Raw genomic sequence first — 20,393 nt, forward strand, 5'->3', positions numbered from 1 at the left:
ACTGCAAAAATGACTTTCTTACTTAGTATTTTTGTCTTATTTTCAGTAAAAATATCTAAAAATTCTTAAATAAAGATGCGTTTTCTTGATAAGCAAAACGACCCAAGAAAATAAGTCTAGTTTTTAGACCAAAAATATCACATTTAAGTGATTTTGTGCCTAAAACAAGCAAAAAAAAATCTGCTATGGGTAAGCACATTTTTCTTGAATTTTTCTTACATTTAGTGTTTAAGAAAAATATTCACTATCATTGGCAGATTTTTTTCGTTTTGATTATCAAAAAAAGGCATCTTAATTTGAGAATATTTAGATATTTTTCTTGAAAATTAGGTTTTTTTTAGACCAAAAATATAAACTTTAATTAAATTAGTGCTTAAAACATGGAATAAGAAAAATATTCTTGAAATAAATTTACTTTTTTCAGAAACACTTTATTCAAGAATTTTTTTCTTATTCCACTGGCAGATTTTTTTTTTGCTTGTTTTAAGCACAAATTGGCTTACATTTTATATTTTTTGTCTAAAAACTAGACTTATTTTCCTAGGTCATTTTGCTCATCAAGAAAAAGCATATAATTTTGTGTATGCACTGCAAAAAATAATTTTCAAGAAAAAAAAATCTTAGTATTTTTGTCTTGTTTTCAGTAAAAATATCTAAAAATTCTTAAATTAAGATGCTTTTTCTTGATGAGCAAAATTACCCAAGAAAATAAGTCTAGTTTTTAAATCAAAAATATAAAATTTAAGTGATTTTGTGCATAAAACAAGCAAAAAATCTGCCAGTGGGGTAAGCAAAAAATCTTGAAAATTTTTCTTAAACACCAAATTCAAGAAATATTTTTGGTCTAAAAACTAGACTTATTTTCTTTTGTCATTTTGCTCATCAAGAAAAAGCATCTTAATTAAAATGTTTTAGATATTTTTACTGAAAACAAGACAAAAACACTAAGATTTTTTTTTCTTGAAAATATTTTTTTTGCAGTGTATGTTCTTCCAAACTTTTAAAATGCTTTGAAACACATAAGAAGAAACCAGAACAGCCTTTTGGACAATAGAGAATCATACATTGGCGGTGAAATGACCAGCAGGATGACTTGACTTTTGCTTCACAAAACAGCAGTGAGAGTCATAAAAGATCCAACCCAACTTCAGTTCGCAAGCTTTAAAACCGTCTCTTTGACAGCTCAGGTCTGTCTGACCTATTGCGCCACGGGTGCCAACCAGAGCATAAGATGAAATCCATCTGCTCTATTACCTGACAATAACACAGAAGGCGTTATTGTGTTTTTTGTAAGTTCTGCTTCTCCATTGATAAACCATCCGATGGCCGGCACATCCGCTTGCAACCGACCTGTCAGAGTGAATAATGTGTCTGTATTGGCTCATCGGTTTGAAAGCCCCCACTGTGACATATATTCTCTTTGTGTATCCCTGCTGGTCAATAACCTATTTTACCTCCCAGATATTAAGCAGTGGTCGAAAACACCAATGCATCCTTGTTATGTTTAGCTACGAGTATTTGATCAAAGGTTTAGTTCACCCAGAAATGACAAATCTCTTACAGTAGTATACTCAACCCTCATGCTGTTATAAAACACAAAAACAGTCAATCTGAAGACTATTTCTAAAAAGTGATGCTTTAAAAACGTTAAGCTTCGTAACACAAGCCAAATGAGTCTTTGGGAAAACCAAACTAAAATTTAAGAGAAACCTTGACACATTTATGATAGATGTCTGGTGTTCTTGCATTGAAAAGAATAGCCGGGATGAGTAACATCATGAGGATGAGTAAATGTTTCGAGCACAAAGTGAAAATAACACAGGAGAACCTCTCCTACCATCTGGTTGTATGAGAGGAGTTAAGTCTTTGTTATGAAAAGCTACACGTTCTTGCTAAATTTCATAGCTAAGGACATTTTTTCAGATTTTTTCTTTCCTTTTATAGACAATAGCTATTTTTATTCATTCAGACAATATCTGCAATGCTTCTTAATAATAATATTCAGAGATGCGACCAATGGATCGAGAGGAAAACAGCGGCCCTCTGGGCATCGGCACGAACACTACGAGATGGGGAGGGCGGAAAAAGGGATAGAAACAAAGTCTGCATTTAGTGTCTCTTTACATCTACAGCCTTCTTTGAGTTCAGTACTCGCTCATTTATTCTCCTCCTTATTGGTAGGCCTGATCTTCATCTCCGTGAACTTCAGAGAGTACTGCCAACCGGTCCAGGATGACCACTCGATCCCGTCGGCGTAAGAGGTGTGTTGACCGCGCAGATACTGTCCGTTGAGGTTGGAGGTGTGGCAGTTGCGGTACCACCAGGCGCCGTGGTAGAACGACGCACAGTTATTCTCCGAGTGATCGTTGTCTTTGTCCTTGGTTGTAAATTTCATCCCGTTGTGTTTGAGCAGCGAGTCGCCTACGGAAACAGATCAATGCATGATGGGGAGAAAGATTGAGGAAGACAGGAAGGGTAAATGAAGAAAAGAGAAAGAAAGAGAAGAAAGTCATTCAACTGTAACGGCTTTCTCACATCACGCTTACATTACTACAGTATTCAGCAAAATAAACTTATTATAAATAAAACAAAACCCTATTAAACTTATCAAATGAATATTTAGCAAAGCTTTTTACTATTGAATGAATTAAAACCTCTGTGGTAGAGCATTGCATAAGCAATGTATACCTTGAAATGCTTTGGATAAAAGCGTCTACCAAATGCATAAATGTAAATAAATCTCAGATTTATTTTTCCTTCCAGCGCATCGCAATGCATTATGGGATTTGCCTTCCCTGCTTAAAATACATTTTACCAGTTTAGAAAAAAGCCGTCTTGGTAGGGTTCTCTGGCAAAAACAGCCCACTTATGCTTACAATCCTCATACTGTATTCTGCTTAGCTGTAAACTTCTTTTATAGAAATGTAATTGTTGCTAGGGTGTTGTGGGTGGATGCCAGAGCATTGCTTTGTGCTTGCTAATGAGTTTCATAGTGTGCTACTCTACAGGCTCTAGGCTGCACTGGATGATTGCAAGGTTTTGCCTGAGAGATTGTTAAGGTGTTTTAAAAGTAATAGCATTTTGCTATCTAGTTGTTGTAGTTTTCAGCGTGGTTATTACAACATTCTGTGTGGTTGCTCGAGTGTTCTGGGAGGTTGCTAGGGTGTTGCTATGGAGTTGCTGTGGTGTTCTGGGTGGATGCTTGGATGTTCTTGGAGGTTGCTAGTTGTTGCTATGCACTTGCTAAGATTTTCTGTGTGGTTGCAACTTGCAAGCGTGTTTTGGGTGATTGCTAGGATGTTTTCGAAAGTGTTGCTGTACAGTTGCTATGGTGTTCTGGGTGGTTGCTTGATGTTCTTGGAGGTTGCTAGGTGTTGCTATGCAGTTGCTAGGTTGATCAGAGAGGTTGCTTGAGGTTCTTGGAGGTTGCTAGGTGTTGCTATGCAGTTGCTAGGGTTTTTAGGGTAGTCGCAGGGCATTCTGTGTGGCTGCTAAGATGTTCTGAAAAGTTGCTAGGTGTTGCTAAGCAGTTGCTAGGATGTTTTTCAGAGGTTGCTAGTTGTTGCTATGCACTTGCTGGGATTTTCTGTGTGATTGCAAGGGTGTTTGGTGTGGTTATTAGAGTGTTCTGGGAAATTGATAGACATTGCTAAGCAGTTGCTATGGTGTTCTGGGTGGTTGCCAAAGTGTTTGTTTGTCAGTATGTAAAAAAACGTGTCACATTCGAAACTTGAAAAAAAGTCGAAGCACATTTACAATAACAGTGATGGAAATAAAGGCTCATATGCAGAGCAATAAAACAACTGGAAACACATTTTGCAAATCACAATCATATTATGTTACGTTCAGATATTTAGATGCTAGTTATTGTGGAGGGAAACTACGGAGATCAGCATGCAAACGCTGTGTAGCTAATGTGGCCTTATTAAGGCGTGTGATGTATGTCTCATAGATGTAATGTTGCAGTGCAGCTTGGATAATCTAATCCCCCAGTTCTCAGCCTCCGTTCACTCAGGCTGTGCTGGGCCAGTACCACTGACAGGATCAGCCTTTTATTGCAAGGCTTGCAATAAAACCCTTTTGCTTTCTCCAGCTCTAATTCTACTTTGCTGCAACATGCATCCTGATAGGTGTTTTATTGGAGATCCAATTGATGCTGTTATGTCCTATCGTAAAGCGTGTTACACATCATAAACTCGTTTCGTGTGTCTCGCAAATTCATCATTGAGGTCTGAAAGGTAATGACTGCTCAGTAAAATGACAGCACCTGGAGTTTTCAAGGAGATCAAAATGAACAGCTGTGGGAAGATGATTCTGGTAGAAATCAACCCTGCTGGATAATGGAGCGTAAATCTAGCGGCACGATAGATGCATCCTCAAGCTAAAACAAGCTTTTGGTAGTACAGTAGCTGGATTTGAGGGCTAAATAAGAGCTGGCTGATTTTGGCTACTCTTTACTAGTACTGTAGGTATGGTTGAGCCACCAGCTGTTGGAAGTTGACTAAGCAAACTTGAGATGAGCTTAGTTAAGCGTTTTGTACATTTGGTTAATATATCTTTTCTTGTAATAATCCGTTTACAATCTTAAAGATGTCACTGTTTCAGTTTTGTAGTATGTGTGTTGCAGGGGTACACTTTAAAGCAGGGTATTTGATTTGATCCAGAAACATTTTTAGTTTTGCTTGTTAAAAGTCTCCTCACATCCTGATAGCTATCACTATGTTAAGTTGTCTTAATGTATTTGCATAAATATATGTTATCTGTGAAAGGCATAGGACCAAAAAATCTGTCAACAAATCACTGAACTTGGATCAAATGCAATGATCGGACACATGCAGTTTTTGCTCCTATTTTGTGAACGTGTTTTGCATGCCACTGCGCACCCTATTCACGCAGACACCTTACGTCATCAGCGTGTTTATGTGCGCTCTGTAAACAGAAGCAACCTGCACAGGAGCAACAAAATGAAAGTTTTTTTTTTTAAAACAACAACAAAAAAAACATCTGCATCAGCAAAGAACAAAAACCCGAATTAACGTCGGTACACTGCAAAAAAAAGACTTTCTTACTTTGTATTTTTGTCTTGTTTTTAATAGAAATATCTAAAAATTCTTAAATTAAGATGCTTTTTTTTGATAAGAAAAATGACCTAAGAAAATAAGTATAGTTTTTAAAGAAAAAATATACAATTTAAGTGAATTTGTGCTCAAAACAAGCAAAAATATCTGCCAATGGAGTAAGCAAAAAAATCTTGAAAATTTTTCCTTGAAAACTAAATTCAAGAAAAATGCAAGAAAAATTTGCTTACCCCATTGGCAGATTTGTTTTGCTTGTTTTATGCACAGAATCACTTACATTTGATATTTTTGGTCTAAAAACTAGACTTATTATCTTGGGTCATTAGCTCATCAAGAAAAAGCATCTTAATTTAAGAATTTTTAGATATTTTAACTGAAAACAAGACAAAAATACTAAGATTTTTTTACATGAAAATAATTTTTTGCAGTGCTCAGATTCCAGATTGTCAAATAGTTGTATCTCATACAAATAGTGCTCAATCCAAACATACCATACATTAATGGAAAGCTTATTTATTCAGAATAAATCTCAATTTAAAAAATACCCTTATGAGTGTCTATTGTGGCATATACATATATTCTATTACATATACTATATAATAATTTCCTACTTTTTCTGTGGTTGTTTTCTTTGTCTTTCTTCACTGCAAAAAATGAATTTCTAACTTAGTATTTTTTTCTTGTTTTCAGTAGAAATATCTAAAAATTCTTAAATTAAGATGCTTTTTCTTGATGAGCAAAACGACCCAAGTAAATAAGTCTAGTTTTAAGACAAATAATATACAATTTAAGTGAAATTTTCCTTAAAACAAGCAAGATTATCTGCCAATGGGGTGAGAAATTTTTTTGTAAAATAAGATTTATTTTTTTCTTAAACACTTAATTCAAGTAAAATTTTCTCACCCCATTGGCAGATATTTTTGCTTGTTTTAAGCACAAATTCACTTAAATTGTATATTTTTTGTCTAAAAACTAGTATTATTTTCTAAGGTCATTTTGCTCATCAAGAAAATACATCTTGATTAAATTTTTTTTTAGATATTTCTACTGAAAACAAGACAAAAATACTAAGAAAGAAAGTCATTTTTTGCAGTGTTGCTAAACTGCTTTGAAGCAATGAAACATTGTAATAAGCTGCAATGTTCCAAAAACTCCTCTAAAGACCAGACTACCCTACACAGCCAAACTAAAGGTGGGAACCAGGAGGTGCCAGGATCCACCTAACCACGTTATACTGGTTTAAGTTAATTTAGTTTAACAAGAGCTACTTCCTGCAAATCTTTTACGATCTCAACAACACTTCTGATTTTGGAAACTTCTCATTTCTGAAGTGCTAATACGCTGTGTGACATTTTGAAGAACACTCACTTAATACAAATGACGTTGGAAAAAGTGACTCATTTGTTGAAAGAGATGATTAATAATTTTAATAATTTGCTAATGTCATGCAAAACACGTTACAACACAAAACCCATACAATGAACATTTTGTGAAACAGTACGGTTCTCATGATGTTAAAGGGCACGTATTATTTACAAGATGTAATATAAGTCTCAGGCTGTGTCTGTGAAGTTCAAAATGACCTTATTTGGATGGGAGCAAAATTTTTTTCATGTCTGTACCTTTAAATAGAAATCAGCTACAGCTCCTCACTCAATTACCAACGGACAGTGAGCGCTTTTAATTAAATATAAATCTGTGATTACAGTATCCACATTAACACTACAATGTGCTAACAAACACATTTAAAAAAGCTTTTGGGTCAAATAAACCAGTCAATCAGTGCCTGTGGTCAGGGCTTTATCAGTGTGATGTCACATTAACAACAGAATCAAAACAGCATGTCTAATGGTTTAATGGGGATTAAAAAAAGGAGAGGGTGGGTTTCATTGTAGGGTTGTTGTGTCCACACACTGCCAACACACATTTATGTCCAAACACCTTGTAAGAGTGGATTTTGCATACAGACAAACATGGTTCTTCTGGCATCGTATTACATATTTATTTTTAAGAGTCCAGGCTTTTCGAAAAGTTCACCTAGGGTTGCATGTAAGCGCGTATAAGCCTGGAGGTACATGTCAGATTTTCATGAAATGCCTTGAGACAGACCTGCTAAGTCATTAGATATGCACATGAATGCATACAACCACAATATCAGGGAGAAATGATACACCCCTCTATCAGGATAAGCATTGTTACAAAATAATCATGCTCACATGCAATTTCGGTTATTATGCCGGTCTCCCTAATTGCAGGGAAAACATTTCTGTGCGCTTGACAAACTGTCATTAGCACGCTTTGAAGTTCCAAGTGTATTAGTACTTGAAGTGTTTACAGAGATCAGGGCATCATGGGTGTAAAAACTCATCTCAGGTAATTATATCTTCTCAAAGCTCCCTGCCGTGGCTAAATGCTCCTTCTCTACACTTTCACAGTGGTCTTTCATTAACCAGCGCCTCTTAAAGACCGCATGACCTGCTTCTCTTTTCCACTGAAGGCAGTCATGATATGAAAATTCTAGCACGCAGATGCGGGTACAAAGCAAAATGACATGCTTTTGTACCACAAAAGAGGACAAAACTAATTCTGGTTGGAGTAATTTATGAAAGGCAAAGGATTCTGGTATATGACATAACATAAACTCCACAGGGATTCACTGTCATTTTGAAATAATGTTGGTATATTAAATCGACATCTGTATCGGCATACGCTTCCTTGAAACACTTTCAGAAAGCCACTTTGAATAGTTTAAGATGTCAGAAAGTCATTCAGATGAATAGCAAAACATTTTCAAGGAACAAATTAGTCAAGATAATGACAACAGTGACATTGTACTGATGACCTGAATGAATGAGATTCTTCATAAAGTTGTAATGGTTCTCACATTTACTGAGCTGGGACATTTAGTCTGTGTCATTTTACCAGATGGGAATGGCAAACAATCCTTAAATATATGTTAATAATATTTTTTATAATATTCTTCTTACTTGCTTATATAAGAGTCTTAAATAGTCAAAGCTCAATTGGTTAAGCATTGTGTTGGTAGTGCACAAAGGTTCGATCTCTAAGCAAAAACGTTTTTTTGGGGGTGGACTACTCCTATTAGTCACTTTGGATAAAAGCGTCTGCCAAATGTATGATAGTAAATTGATAGCGCAGACGTGATATGAAGTTTGATCTGATTAAAGAACTTGTTATAAAAAATATATTATACTGTATGAGGTGAAAAACGGCACCTTTAACAAATTTATTAGACCACCTATGTAATCCATCCAGCATTGTGAAGTGGTTTCTTTTCTTTTCAGAGAGTTCACAACGTTTTACTATTTTAAACAAAAGTGAGAAATATTAAATTGAATTAGCATTTTATAACCAAATTTTAGTCATGCACATTCATGTTCTCTCAAAATAAGAAATAAATCAAGCGTCACATTCAACCATTAAACCTTTTTCTATTAAGTACAACTATAATTGGGCATCTGTGAAATGCTTTCCTATTTTTTTCTGCAGTTCTTATAAAACAGTCAATAAAAAAATAACAAAAATATTTTAGCTTTAGAAAAATTACTGTGACTAAAGAGCTTACACATAATGCTGGATTAACCATTAGAGAAACATAAACAAATTATTTGGATTTTCTAACCCAGCGTTGGGACAAAAAGGGACGATCCCAGCCAATTTAAACTATGCTGGGTTGTTTCAACCTAAATGCTGGGATGTTTGGGTCAGATATAAAAAAAATTGTACTGGTACTATATTCTGTCATCTATAATGGCCATATTGTTTTTGGTTTTCCAAGTCATTTGCTAATATCTAGAAAGAAAAAAAATGGATTAGTCTGATGAGAATATATTAAAAGCCTGTCGTTTGCTGAATTTTAAGCTGCCTGCCACATTCATTTGTTTTCACACCTGATTTCATGGCCACAATGTGCCTTTTACCAATAACCTTGTGTCACAATTTTTCCTTTCTAATTTCTGTGATGGTTGGACTCTGTGGACTGACTTGCCATTTTTCTGACAAACCGTTATTAAAGGTGTCAAAGATGTTTCACGATTTTGCCCTCCTGGAGCCGTAGTTTGGCCCTGAGAAGTTACATTCCTTATTTCTTAAGTTTTTCAGTTTCTGCTTCTTTCCTATGAAACCAAAATCAGAAGCTGTTGTGGCTCTTAGTCCAAGTGTGTTTGCCATCTAATGTTCTCTTAAAAGCACCTAAAAGATGCCTAAAACACTGCAAAAAATGACTTAATATTCTTAAAAAAAAACTTAAAAAATCTCCCAATGGGGTAAGCAAAAAAATCTTAAACATTTTTCTTAAACAAGAAAAATTCAAGATTTTTTACTGCCCCATTGGCAGATTTTGTTGCTTGTTATATGCACAATATCACTTAAATTTGATATTTTTGGTCAAAAAACTAGACTTATTTTCTTGAATTTAGTGTTTAAGAAAAATCTTCAAGATTTTTTGCTTACCCCATTGGCAGATTTTTTTGCTTGTTTTATGCACAAAATCACTTAAATTCAATATTTTGGTCTGAAAACTAGACTTATTTTCTTGGGTCGTTTTGCTCATCAAAAAAGCATCTTAATTTAAGAATTTTTAGATATTTTACTGAAAAAAAGACAAAAATACTAAAAAAAATTCTTGAAAATAATTTTTTGCAGTGTACAGATTTTTTTCTTACCCCATTGGCAGATATTTTTGCTTGTTGTCAATTGACGTAAATTGTAATTTTTTTGTCTAAAAACTAGATTTTTTTCTTATGTCATTTTTGCTCATCAAGAAAATACATCTTGATTTAAGAATTTTGATTTTTTTTTTTGAAAAATAACTTTCTTAGTATTTTGTCTTGTTTTCAGTATAAATTCTTAAATCAAGATGCATTTTCCTAATGAGCAAAATGACCTAAGAAAGTCAAATTTAAAGCAACACTATGTATTTTTTTTTACCTTTAAATAATGTCTCTAAAATTATTTCAGTGATAGAACAACTTTTAACTGGACAAATTGTACTGTTGCTGCATCCTGAGCAGCCTCCTAGCTGCTACAAGCACACTCTGAAAGTGGCGGTGGAGGGTAGGATACACAGCCCCACCCCTCCCCCTGCCTGCAGAAGAGTGTCTGATACCAGGCACTGTTGCGCTTTTCAACCACATGGGGGAGCTGTAAGTCATTTTTACATGGAAACTACATAGTGTTGCTTTAAGTAAATTTGTGCTTAAAACAAGCAAAAATACAATAAAATAAAATCTGCCAATGGGTTAAGAATTTTTTTCTTGAATTTTCTTGAATGAAGTGTTTAAGAAAACATTTTAAGATTTTTTTTTCTTACTCCATTGGCAGAATATTTTGCTAGTTGTAAGCACAAATCACCTAAATCTGATATTTTCATGGGTCATTTTGCTAATGAAGAAAATGTTTCTTATTGCTTATGCAGAAAATGACTTTAAAACAAGCAAAAAATAAAAAGTAAATTCTGCCAATGGTGTAAGAAAAAATATTTTTTTGCTTGTTTTTAAGCATAAATTCACTTGAACTGTATATTTTTTGTATAAAAAATAGATTTACTTATATTTTCTTAGGTAATTTTGCTCATCAAGAAAATACAGTATATCTTGATTTAAGAATGCTTTGATATTTGTACCGAAAACAAGACAAAAATACCAAGTAAGAAATTTTTTTAGTGCATGGTTCATTTAACTTTTAAAATATGACAACACGGTAAAAACCTCACTTATCTCTTTGCTTATATCGCAGTTTTCAAAACATGTCTGGTTCGTTCCATTGCATGCATTTTATTTGCAAAAGCAAGTTTCATTAGGAAGGCTACAGTAGCAAACAGCCTGCAGCATGTGATGTAATGATAATGGGCACCTTAGCATGACCGACCTACCATTCATATGCATTAAATCAAGCACCCATTCCATCAAGGCACCACAGCAACAGTCTGAGAAAAGTTGTAATTGATAAGACAGGGAATCAATGTGGTGTGATTTCTCTACCACAATATGCTTAAAGTCGCCATGAAACGGAAGTAGCGATTGCCTTATTTTCCCCGTGGTGACGTATATCCGAATGAAACGGCTTTTGAGATGAAATAAGGCAGGGCTGGATTTGAATTTGTCCATCGAGATCTGATTGGATCGTTTGAAGTTGGGTCGTGTTGCTAATTGCTAATCACTGCGATCTTCTCCCGGACCCCGCCCACCTGCCATACTTTTGACCGGAAGTGAAGAGAGATCGTTTTGAGGAGGGGAGGAGATTTGCATTTTTGATTAAAGATTATGAGCACACACGAATTTTTAAAAAATAATGAAGCTCACAGATAAGTAATTTGTTAATAATACCACACTATTAAAAATACATATATAGTTTTTCATTTCAATTTCATTGCGACTTTAAGACAACCTGTCTAATTAGATCTCTGAAAGCGGTATTCTCCTCTTGATTTATGTTAATAGGAGTGTTTGTTTATATATCCCATAATAGCCGTAGTGTCTGCTTTATTGGAATGCCAAAGATGTTTTCTACAGCTTCATTATCCGTGCCCTTTCCGGCACGCGGCGAAGGTCACGCCAGCGTCCGGCCCCAGCAAGAAGAGCAGTTCTCGGGGAAGGACACCTGAGAATAATAGGGAGCGGGACCCAATTAACGTTAAAAACAGGGCCCGGCGACAGCACAGGTGAAGCACAGAGAATTGCTTATCACCGCACAGACCGCACAGACGATAACCTACGGCCCCCGTTGCTTGGCTTGCCACAGGAATATATCTAAACAGCACTGACAACAGGGCAGGAAACTTTAAATTAGTCTTGTGATTTCTATTCTTGGCTGATCTTTTTGTTTTGCTACGTGCAACTAAGGGCATTAAGTTTGGCTTTGCTGTGAGACTTGAATACGGTTTTGTTTTGCTAGCTTTGCAATTATGAATAACTTATACTGAAATGACTTGATAACCATAAAACAGCTTTTATCAGCAATGCACATGGGTTTACAACATGACATTCACCAAGATGGGCTGGAAGGTAAATCTAGTAACAATCATGCTTTCCTTGGACAGCAAACATCGGACAGCTGGTGTGCATGAAATAATACATACAAATATCAAATATATTTCTGGATTTTGCTGTATTACTGTTTAACTTGACATTAATATCGCCTATAAATAAACATTATTGCAGGTCCTCAACTGTATTTCTTATATTATCTTAAGTATACAGAGCTTGCAAAGTAATATATTATAACTCATGCTTTCTTGCTCGAGCTTTGCCTTAGCAATAAACGTAAAAGCTCTTGGCTGTAAACTGTAGGGTCTGCACCTCACAGCAGGTAAAAGCTAGCAAAGGAACATTTAGACAAAGACAGACTAAAGTGTGCGCCGTACCCGCAGTGCCGGAGTAGTCGGCGATGCTCAGCGGGTAGCCATCCTCATCCGGGTCAACTGAGAACAAACCCACTCCAAAAGATCCATACTGAGCAAAAGATGTGCTGTTCTCAAAGTCCTCCAGGTCAATCCTCAACTCATAGTTGGCTTGAATGGTAAGTGCATGGATCCTTTTCATGCCTGAAAAAGAGATTTCGATGAAAACGTTGTGGAATAAATGCAGAACTGCCGCATTGCATAACAGTTTTATATCCCAGCCTAACATACATAGACAATTTAAAGTGATTCATTTGTTTGTTGAAAGTCATGAAATCAAAATGTACAAATCTTATTTTTACAGTTCTATGGGGCGGTCCTATTAGTCCTAGACTAAAATAAATGTAAGACTGAAAACAACTTGCACTGACATATGTTCAAATACATAAATACTCTTTGTTTTGCTTCAAAATGCACACACAAAAAAAATGTTTGTTTAAACTAGTGATATTTTCTAAATACTAAGGCCTAGTCCTGGCTTAAGATAATCTCTGTCCGGGAAACCGCCCCTATATGTAATATTGTAGTGTTTATTATAAATTATTTATCTGTGCACGTCATTATTTTGTAAAAATTCATGTGCCCTCATAATCTTTAATAAAAAAAAAAACAATGCTAATCTCCTCCCCTCCTCGAAACGATCTCTCTTTACGTCTCGTCACAAGAAATGGAGCGAGGTGGGCTATCTGAGACTTGTTTCTGCTTGGGTAAAAATCGCAGCGATTAGCAATTAGCAACACGGCCCAATCTCCATTGATCCAATCCTTATTTAAGTTTAGAAGCCGTTCCACTCAGATCAACGTCACAACAGGGAAAAGAAGACAATCGCTACTTTCATTACTTGGCAACTTTAAAATGTTTAAAACAGACTTTTTTGCCGCTTGAACATTTTGAGTTTACTCGCTTAATTCGCGCGTGAAAGCCGCGCGTGAAATTCTAGTCATCAAGACATTCCCGCGGAAATTTGCGTCATAGGAGGGGCTTCTCGACTCCGCTCGCTTCCTGTAATCACGTCACTACAAGAGCAAGCTCCTGATTGGTTAACGCGACCCGTTTTCCATGGCTACGCTAAATTTGCGGCAATCGCACAATCTAGACGCGCAAATGAGGCGGAATTGCGTCTACCGCGCCACCCTTAACGTTTTATTCAGGCTGCGAGACCTCCAGACGTGCGCAAACGCGCCTTCACATTGACTTCACATTGAAATCACTCATGTTTGATACCTTTACACTGAAAAAATGATTCATTGAATTTAATCAATTTTTTTAAGGTAAGTGGTTGCAATCAATTTATTTAAGCTACATTTAAACAAAAAAGATTAGTAAAGTAAAATAAAATATAAAACTTTTGTTTAAATGTAGCTTAAATAAATTGATTGCGACCACTTACCTTAAAAAAATTGATTAAATTCAATGAATCATTTTTTTCAGTGTACCGCGGTGGTCTGAACGCAGCATTAGGGGCGGATCACACAGAACACATTTATGGCAGTGGGAGGCAACTTTTTTGAATTTTGTTATATGGGCAGTGAGCGTTATGCATGCTGTTTAAGCACGCGGCACGCAGAATGCCTCGCGTTTTTGCTGCCTGTTGCGCCCGGGTGTGCCTCGTAAGCCTTGAAAAGTGAAGTCTCTGGCTCGTTGATTGCCCCCTGGTGGCTGGCTGCAGTACAAGTCATGAACCCCACCCTCTCCATTCAAACGAAGGGACTCTGCTCTAAATAAAAAAAATTATTTACACTTCCAATAAAAGTTTCTGAAATATGTTTCTGGTCCTTTCAAGTAGTTGTTATCATGCTGATATATGTTCAAGTGTTCATTATTGTGGTAAGTTTCATTTTAGCTTGTAATTTGATGCTATAGAAACGGGGCGTGTCGTTATGATTGGCGTGGTTAAATTGGTCGCACAAGCGTTTGGGTGGAAGTTTGATACCGGGGCTCCGCCTTTGGCTCCACGGACGATTCCTTCTGCGCATGCCTTGGCTCCAAACAGACGTTTTTACGTAACATGGTGGCGACCGTGGTCGGACATTTTGGCTTCAATTCATTTCAACGGTGGAAGGCGACCTCGCGTCGTCCATCTTTTTTTTACAGTCTATGGTTAGGCCATGTGTTTTTTGCAGGAGCCTTCTGAGCACCTGAAGTTGAAAAAAGTCAACTCTGTGCAGAAAAGACGACGTCTTCTGTGTTTTTTCCATTGTCCAATCGAAAGCGAGGAAAGGCGGGCCTTTTTTGTGGTGACAGAAGTTCACAGTGGTTTGGAATAAACGTAGACTGCACTCACTCACTTTTTACTGCGCGGTTGTGTACATCTCACCTTCGATCAAGGTCACAGGAAGCGTCCTCTTTTAAAAGTTTCTGCAAACCAAACCTTCCAGTGTTGGGGTGAGAGGTCGCTAAGTGTAACACTAAAGCTCCATGCATCGCTCCATGCTCCAGCTCCAGATGATACAGCAAAGCTTCATCACTACTGGCGTTATATCGTAAAGTTAAGACTCGATACAGTGCACATGCCTTTTTGTGGGAGGCGTGGCTCTCAGAGACGTAACATCTTATTTCTGCCCACAGCTGCCCCGAGGGACTCTGGTCTACTCCATGGGATCGATATCTCAACAGGAGACCCAGATTCCAGTAAATTCTGCTCTTAATATTCCACCCCGTTTTCGCAGAAAGAAGAAGAGGCGCTTGACAGGAAACTAATGTGCGTGCCTACAAATGAATTCCCTTTGTAGGCCGATCACTGGGGTATGTGTCGCACCCCCAGGACAGAAAATCAATATGGCAATAGAGTTTTGCAAGGCCTAATCGTAACTCGCTGCTGGTCTTCAGTCGTGGTGGACCGCGACACATATTTGGGTTGGCCGTCAGGTCAATGAACTTTAGCAGCATGCGGTCATATTTACTAAACAGAGCATGTGTTGCTTTAAAAAACACCATACTGTGCCTAACAGATGTTAATGGGCCATTAGATATTTAAAGGCATTACAAAGAGATGAGATTGTAATAACCATGAACAAGTGCATAATGAGATATTATATTAAGGATAATACATTGTATGCCAGTGTCACTTAAATGGTTTAGCTTCAAGGTCCACATTAGACATCGAGTGGTGAGCCAATACAATTCCAGACTTGTTTATTACACAAAAGGGACGGATAAATTTGGGACAAAACACTAAAAAGGTTGATTGGATGTATAGATGATGTGGACACCAATAATTGATATGGAAGCCCATTTATTGTGCTATCCTAAATATGCATGATTATATGGTTAGTTGCGTTTTATTATCGCCATTTAGAAACGTTTTTACTGCAACCCACAATCGTTTTTGGAATAGAACGACAATGCACACAAATAAAAAAAGTTTGGACAAAAGTTAATACATCAGTTAGTGCACAAAATGTATTTCTTAGGATTTCTGTCTTGTTTTCCAGTATAAATATACACTGAAAAAAATTATTCATTGAATTTACTCAATTTTTTAAGGTAAGTGGATGCAATAAATTTATTTAAGCTACATTTAAACAAAAGTTTTATATTTTATTTTACTTTACTAATCTTTTTTGTTTAAATGTAGCTTAAATAAATTTATTGCAACCACTTACCTTAAACAAATTGAGTAAATTCAATGAATAATTTTTTTCAGTGTATAAACATTCTTAAATTAATGCATACACTGCAAAAAATGATTTTTAAGAAAAAATTTCATAGTATTTTTGTCTTGTTTTCAGTAAAAATATCTAAACATTCTTAAATTAAGATGCTTTTTCTTGATGAGCAAAATGACCCAAGAAAATTAAGTCTAGTTATTAGACCAAAAATATCAAATTTAAGTGATTTTGTGCATAAAACAAGCAAAAAAAATCTGCCTACGGGGTAAGCAAATTTTTCTTGAATATTTCTTGAATTTAGTGTTTAAGAAAAATTTTCAAGATTTTTTTGGTTACCCCATTGGCAGATTTTTTTGCTTGTTTTATGCACAAAATTAATTAAATTAGATATTTTTGGTCTTAAAACTTATTTCCTCTGGTTGTTTTGCTCATCAAGAAAAAGCATCTTAATTTAAAAATGTTTAGATATTTTTACTGAAAACAAGACAGAAATACTAAGATTTTTTTTTCTTGAAAATCTTTTTTTGCAGTGTTATGCAAAGCACATTGTGGGAAAATTTAATATTGATATCTTTAATATTGATTAAGTAAGGTCATGTCAAAGATTGAAATCAATATGAAAAGATTGGATGCTCCTAATCTCATTTTTTAGATTATGAGCCTTTAGCCTTGATTTCACGTTCAGGGTCACATATGAAACAGGAATGTCAAAGTATCTACGCAGGCGTGTCTAATGCAATGGCTTAGCCTAACACTTTTAGTCCTGTGCTGGAAAGCACTGCTTGTCATTTGAATCTAACTGGCCGGATACAGAAGCAGTGATTTCTTTTCCCTCTGGTCCTACAGAATAGACCAACATTTGTTCAAATGATATTGGCGTAATGGCAGGGATGGTTATGATGGCTCTGAATGGAAGTGGACTGGTGTGGTACAGCTTCGGCAGCAGTGGAGCACGACATCAGGCTCTATTAAACACAAACACCCTTCTAATGGCCTCAGCGCTGGAAAATGGATAGGCCATTTGCACTCGAAGGTCATTTCTGTTTCAACCCAGGGACTTAAAAACGTTACAGCTGAGACACAGAGGTGCAATGCATCAGGCCTGGCATGCGAAAGACACCAGGCTGAGCAGTTTTACATGTAAAGATTAATGTGCAAATGATTATATATAAAATGTTTAAATTTACGTTTATCGTTACATTTAGAGGCTTTTATCCACAGTGACATTTACCCAAAAGTGAGAATAACGACATAAGGATTCATCCTAGGAGACGAGAAGTGTTATGATATATTGTTTCAATAACTGTTGTAGACAAACCTGCAAAGAGAGAGAACGAAACTAGTTTCATAGAGGTTTTTTTTTTTTAAAGAAAAATTTAAACGCATTTTGCCCATTATTTTGTCACAACACAATGCCGTGCCATAACTAGTTTTGCACTTAGATTGACAATACATGTATGCTTTTTATTCAAGCAATTAATTAAATATGTGTGTACAACCCTAGGTTCGAATTCAAAGGGCTCTATTTTAACGATCTAAGCGCATTGTCTAAAGCGCACAGCGCAACGTCTAAATGGGCGTGTCCGAATCCACTTTTGCTAATTTAACGACGGGAAAAATGGTTTGTGCGCCGAGCGCATGGTTGAAAAGGGTTGGTCCTTCTTTATTAATGAGTAATGGGAGTGTTTTGGGCGTAATGTGCAATAAACCAATGAGAGTCTCACCTCTCATCCCCTTTAAAAGCAAGTTGCGCTGGCACTATGTCTAATATCTATTTATGACGGACTTTGTAAACCGAAAAACTAAGCGGAGTAAGAAGATCCCCAGTTTAAGACTAATGTTAAATAATTGTGTTGTTTTTCACGTGCATTGAAATTGTTATGTTTTTATTAAAACCTTTAAAACCTGTTTTCTTTTAGTCATGGAAGTAAAAAAGCAGGCTTTTAATTGCTTTAAATGTATGGCTACCCAATATCATCAAAAAAAAATTACAAGTAAGAAAAGGTTTGTACTCTAAAAATACTTTATTTGTAACAGGAGATAAAGAATTTACAAACGGCTCTCTGCACGTTTCAGCACTTGGACAGCGTCAGGTTTTTTAAAGCATTACTTACAAATGTTTCTCATCTCACCATATCCACAGGTCATCATATACAATAAATCCGTGAGGTAGCATTTAAAAAAACATTTAAAAACAGATGCATTTGTTTAAAGCAAAGCATTTATTTACTTACCAGGCAACAGGTGAAGCAGCTTTTTTTGTATTCTAACGTCTCAAAATTAGTCCTCATTTATGTCCAAGAGACTCAATAATAATCTTTTACATTCAATCCTTTAATCTTTCATATTTAAAAGCGTTTTTGTGCTGCTGCGCATTCATGTATGTGATAAGCAAACCCGCGTTGTCCTCCCGTGTATAGGCGCATTTTACTAATGCGCTCTTTAAATAACATAAAACACATTGCGCCATTGACTTTAGACTTTAGACCAGGTTTTTGTTGGTCAATGGCGTAGTCTATTTTAGTTGCCTCAAAATAGCAACGCGCCAACAATGCGCCTGAACACACCACGTTTTCAGACCGGAACGCCCATGGACGCAAAAGGGGGCGCAAATGCATTTGCTATTTAAACAACGTGGTGCTAAACGTGAAAATTATAATTGCGCAGGGTGGAAACTAGCAAAAGACACGCTGCATTGCGCCGGGTGTAGGATAGAGCCCAAAATCTTTGCATTGCCAACACAATCTTCTATTAATAGAGCTACAGGCCTCCAAGTTTAGGACTATTTACAGCAGACTTTTGGTCGTAATGTATGGGTCAACACTAAATCTGAAGCTAAACCAGATGGAAACAGGGGTACACACTGCAAAAAATGATTTTCAAGAATTGTTTTCAGTAAAAAATATCTTAAAATTCTTAAATTAAGATGCTTTTTCTTGATGAGCAAAACGACCCCAAAAAATAAGTCTAGTTACCAAAAATATATCAAATTTAAGTGATTTTGTGCATAAAACAAGCAAAAAATCTGCCAATGGGGCAAGCAAAAAAATCTAACATTTCGCAAAAATTCAAGAAAAAATTGCTTACCCCATTGGCAGATTTCTCTGCTTGTTTTATGCACAAAATCACTTAAATTCGATATTTTTGGTCTAAAAACTAGACTTATTTTCTTTAGTCGTTTTGCTCATCAAGAAAAAGCATCTTAATTTAAGAATTTTTAGATATTTTTACAGAAAACAAGACAAAAATACTAAGACATTTTTTTCTTGAAATTTTTTTTTTGCCGTGTAGGAAAGATTGGAAAAGTGGACAGGACACTCTTTATTTATTCTACATTTAAGCATTTGGCAGATGGTTTCATCCAAAGCAATTTCTAATGCATTTTATATATTTTCTCATTTTGTTTGTTCCTGGGAAATCAAACCCATCATCTTGGTGTTGCTAGCACTTTACTCTCCCAAATGACATATAGAAAAACACTACAACAGGAACATAAACCTTTGCAGTCTGACTCATAAATCCCCCTGTTGGAAACCACAGTACTGTATTGGCCATAACATGGACAAATAGTCTAAAGTATATGTATGAGTTAGACTCGAAGGCATCTGAAGTCCTCTCAGGGTGACTTTATATAGCTGCCCATGTTGACATAAAGTAAGTTTGATCTGGTTTTGGAAACCATAAGCATTGATCTGCTTTAAAATTGCAGTGTGAAAACCCCTGCAGGGTGTAGAAACCCCACATCTGACATTCACCTCACAACACAGCAAAAATCAAACACAAACCCCACAACCTCTTTTAAGTTTATTTGTATTGCCCTGATGGGCCAAACATGGCTTCCAAGCCCAGAATAACTCAATTATTTTGGTAAAATTAATTTTTATTGGTGATGCGCTTCAGAAATTAAGAGGTTACTCTTGCAATTACAAAATATCCTTGGGGAGAAATGAATAACCTATGTTATTTTTTTTCAATCACCTATTTTGCATCATAATGCACAGTGTTTGTTTGAACTACAATAAAAATCGTGTATTTAATGTATTTATGTACGAGTCTGCCTTCTTCACAATCTCTCAGATGCTTTTGAATATTTAAGTGTTATTTGAAAAGATGTACTTGTCATACATATAACATAACTGCAAGACATATTTATGTTTTCCGACACAAAATATATCAAAACACATTTACACCAAGAATAAAATGTGTTTTCCAAACCATTTATAATAGCACACCTCTCTAGTTTCTCACAGACTGTATAGCCACACAATGTATACTATGTTAAAA

At 35.9% G+C, this 20,393-nt stretch overlaps 1 protein-coding gene across 1 annotated transcript in view; it reads right to left on the bottom strand.

The window, feature by feature from the left end:
• Positions 1-705: 705 nt before the first annotated feature.
• Positions 706-20,393, bottom strand: part of fibcd1a (fibrinogen C domain containing 1a) — a 155,197-nt gene continuing 135,509 nt past the window's right edge. The window contains exons 7-8 of the mRNA XM_065248381.2: positions 12,463-12,642; positions 706-2,421 (exon numbers count right to left, since the gene is read on the bottom strand). Of these exons, the coding sequence (XP_065104453.1) occupies positions 2,156-2,421; positions 12,463-12,642 (446 nt within the window). The 3' untranslated portion in view covers positions 706-2,155. The remainder of the gene's footprint in view (positions 2,422-12,462; positions 12,643-20,393) is intronic.

The sequence above is a fragment of the Paramisgurnus dabryanus genome, chromosome 11, assembly GCF_030506205.2.
Source record: "Paramisgurnus dabryanus chromosome 11, PD_genome_1.1, whole genome shotgun sequence".
Lineage (NCBI taxonomy): Eukaryota > Metazoa > Chordata > Actinopteri > Cypriniformes > Cobitidae > Paramisgurnus > Paramisgurnus dabryanus.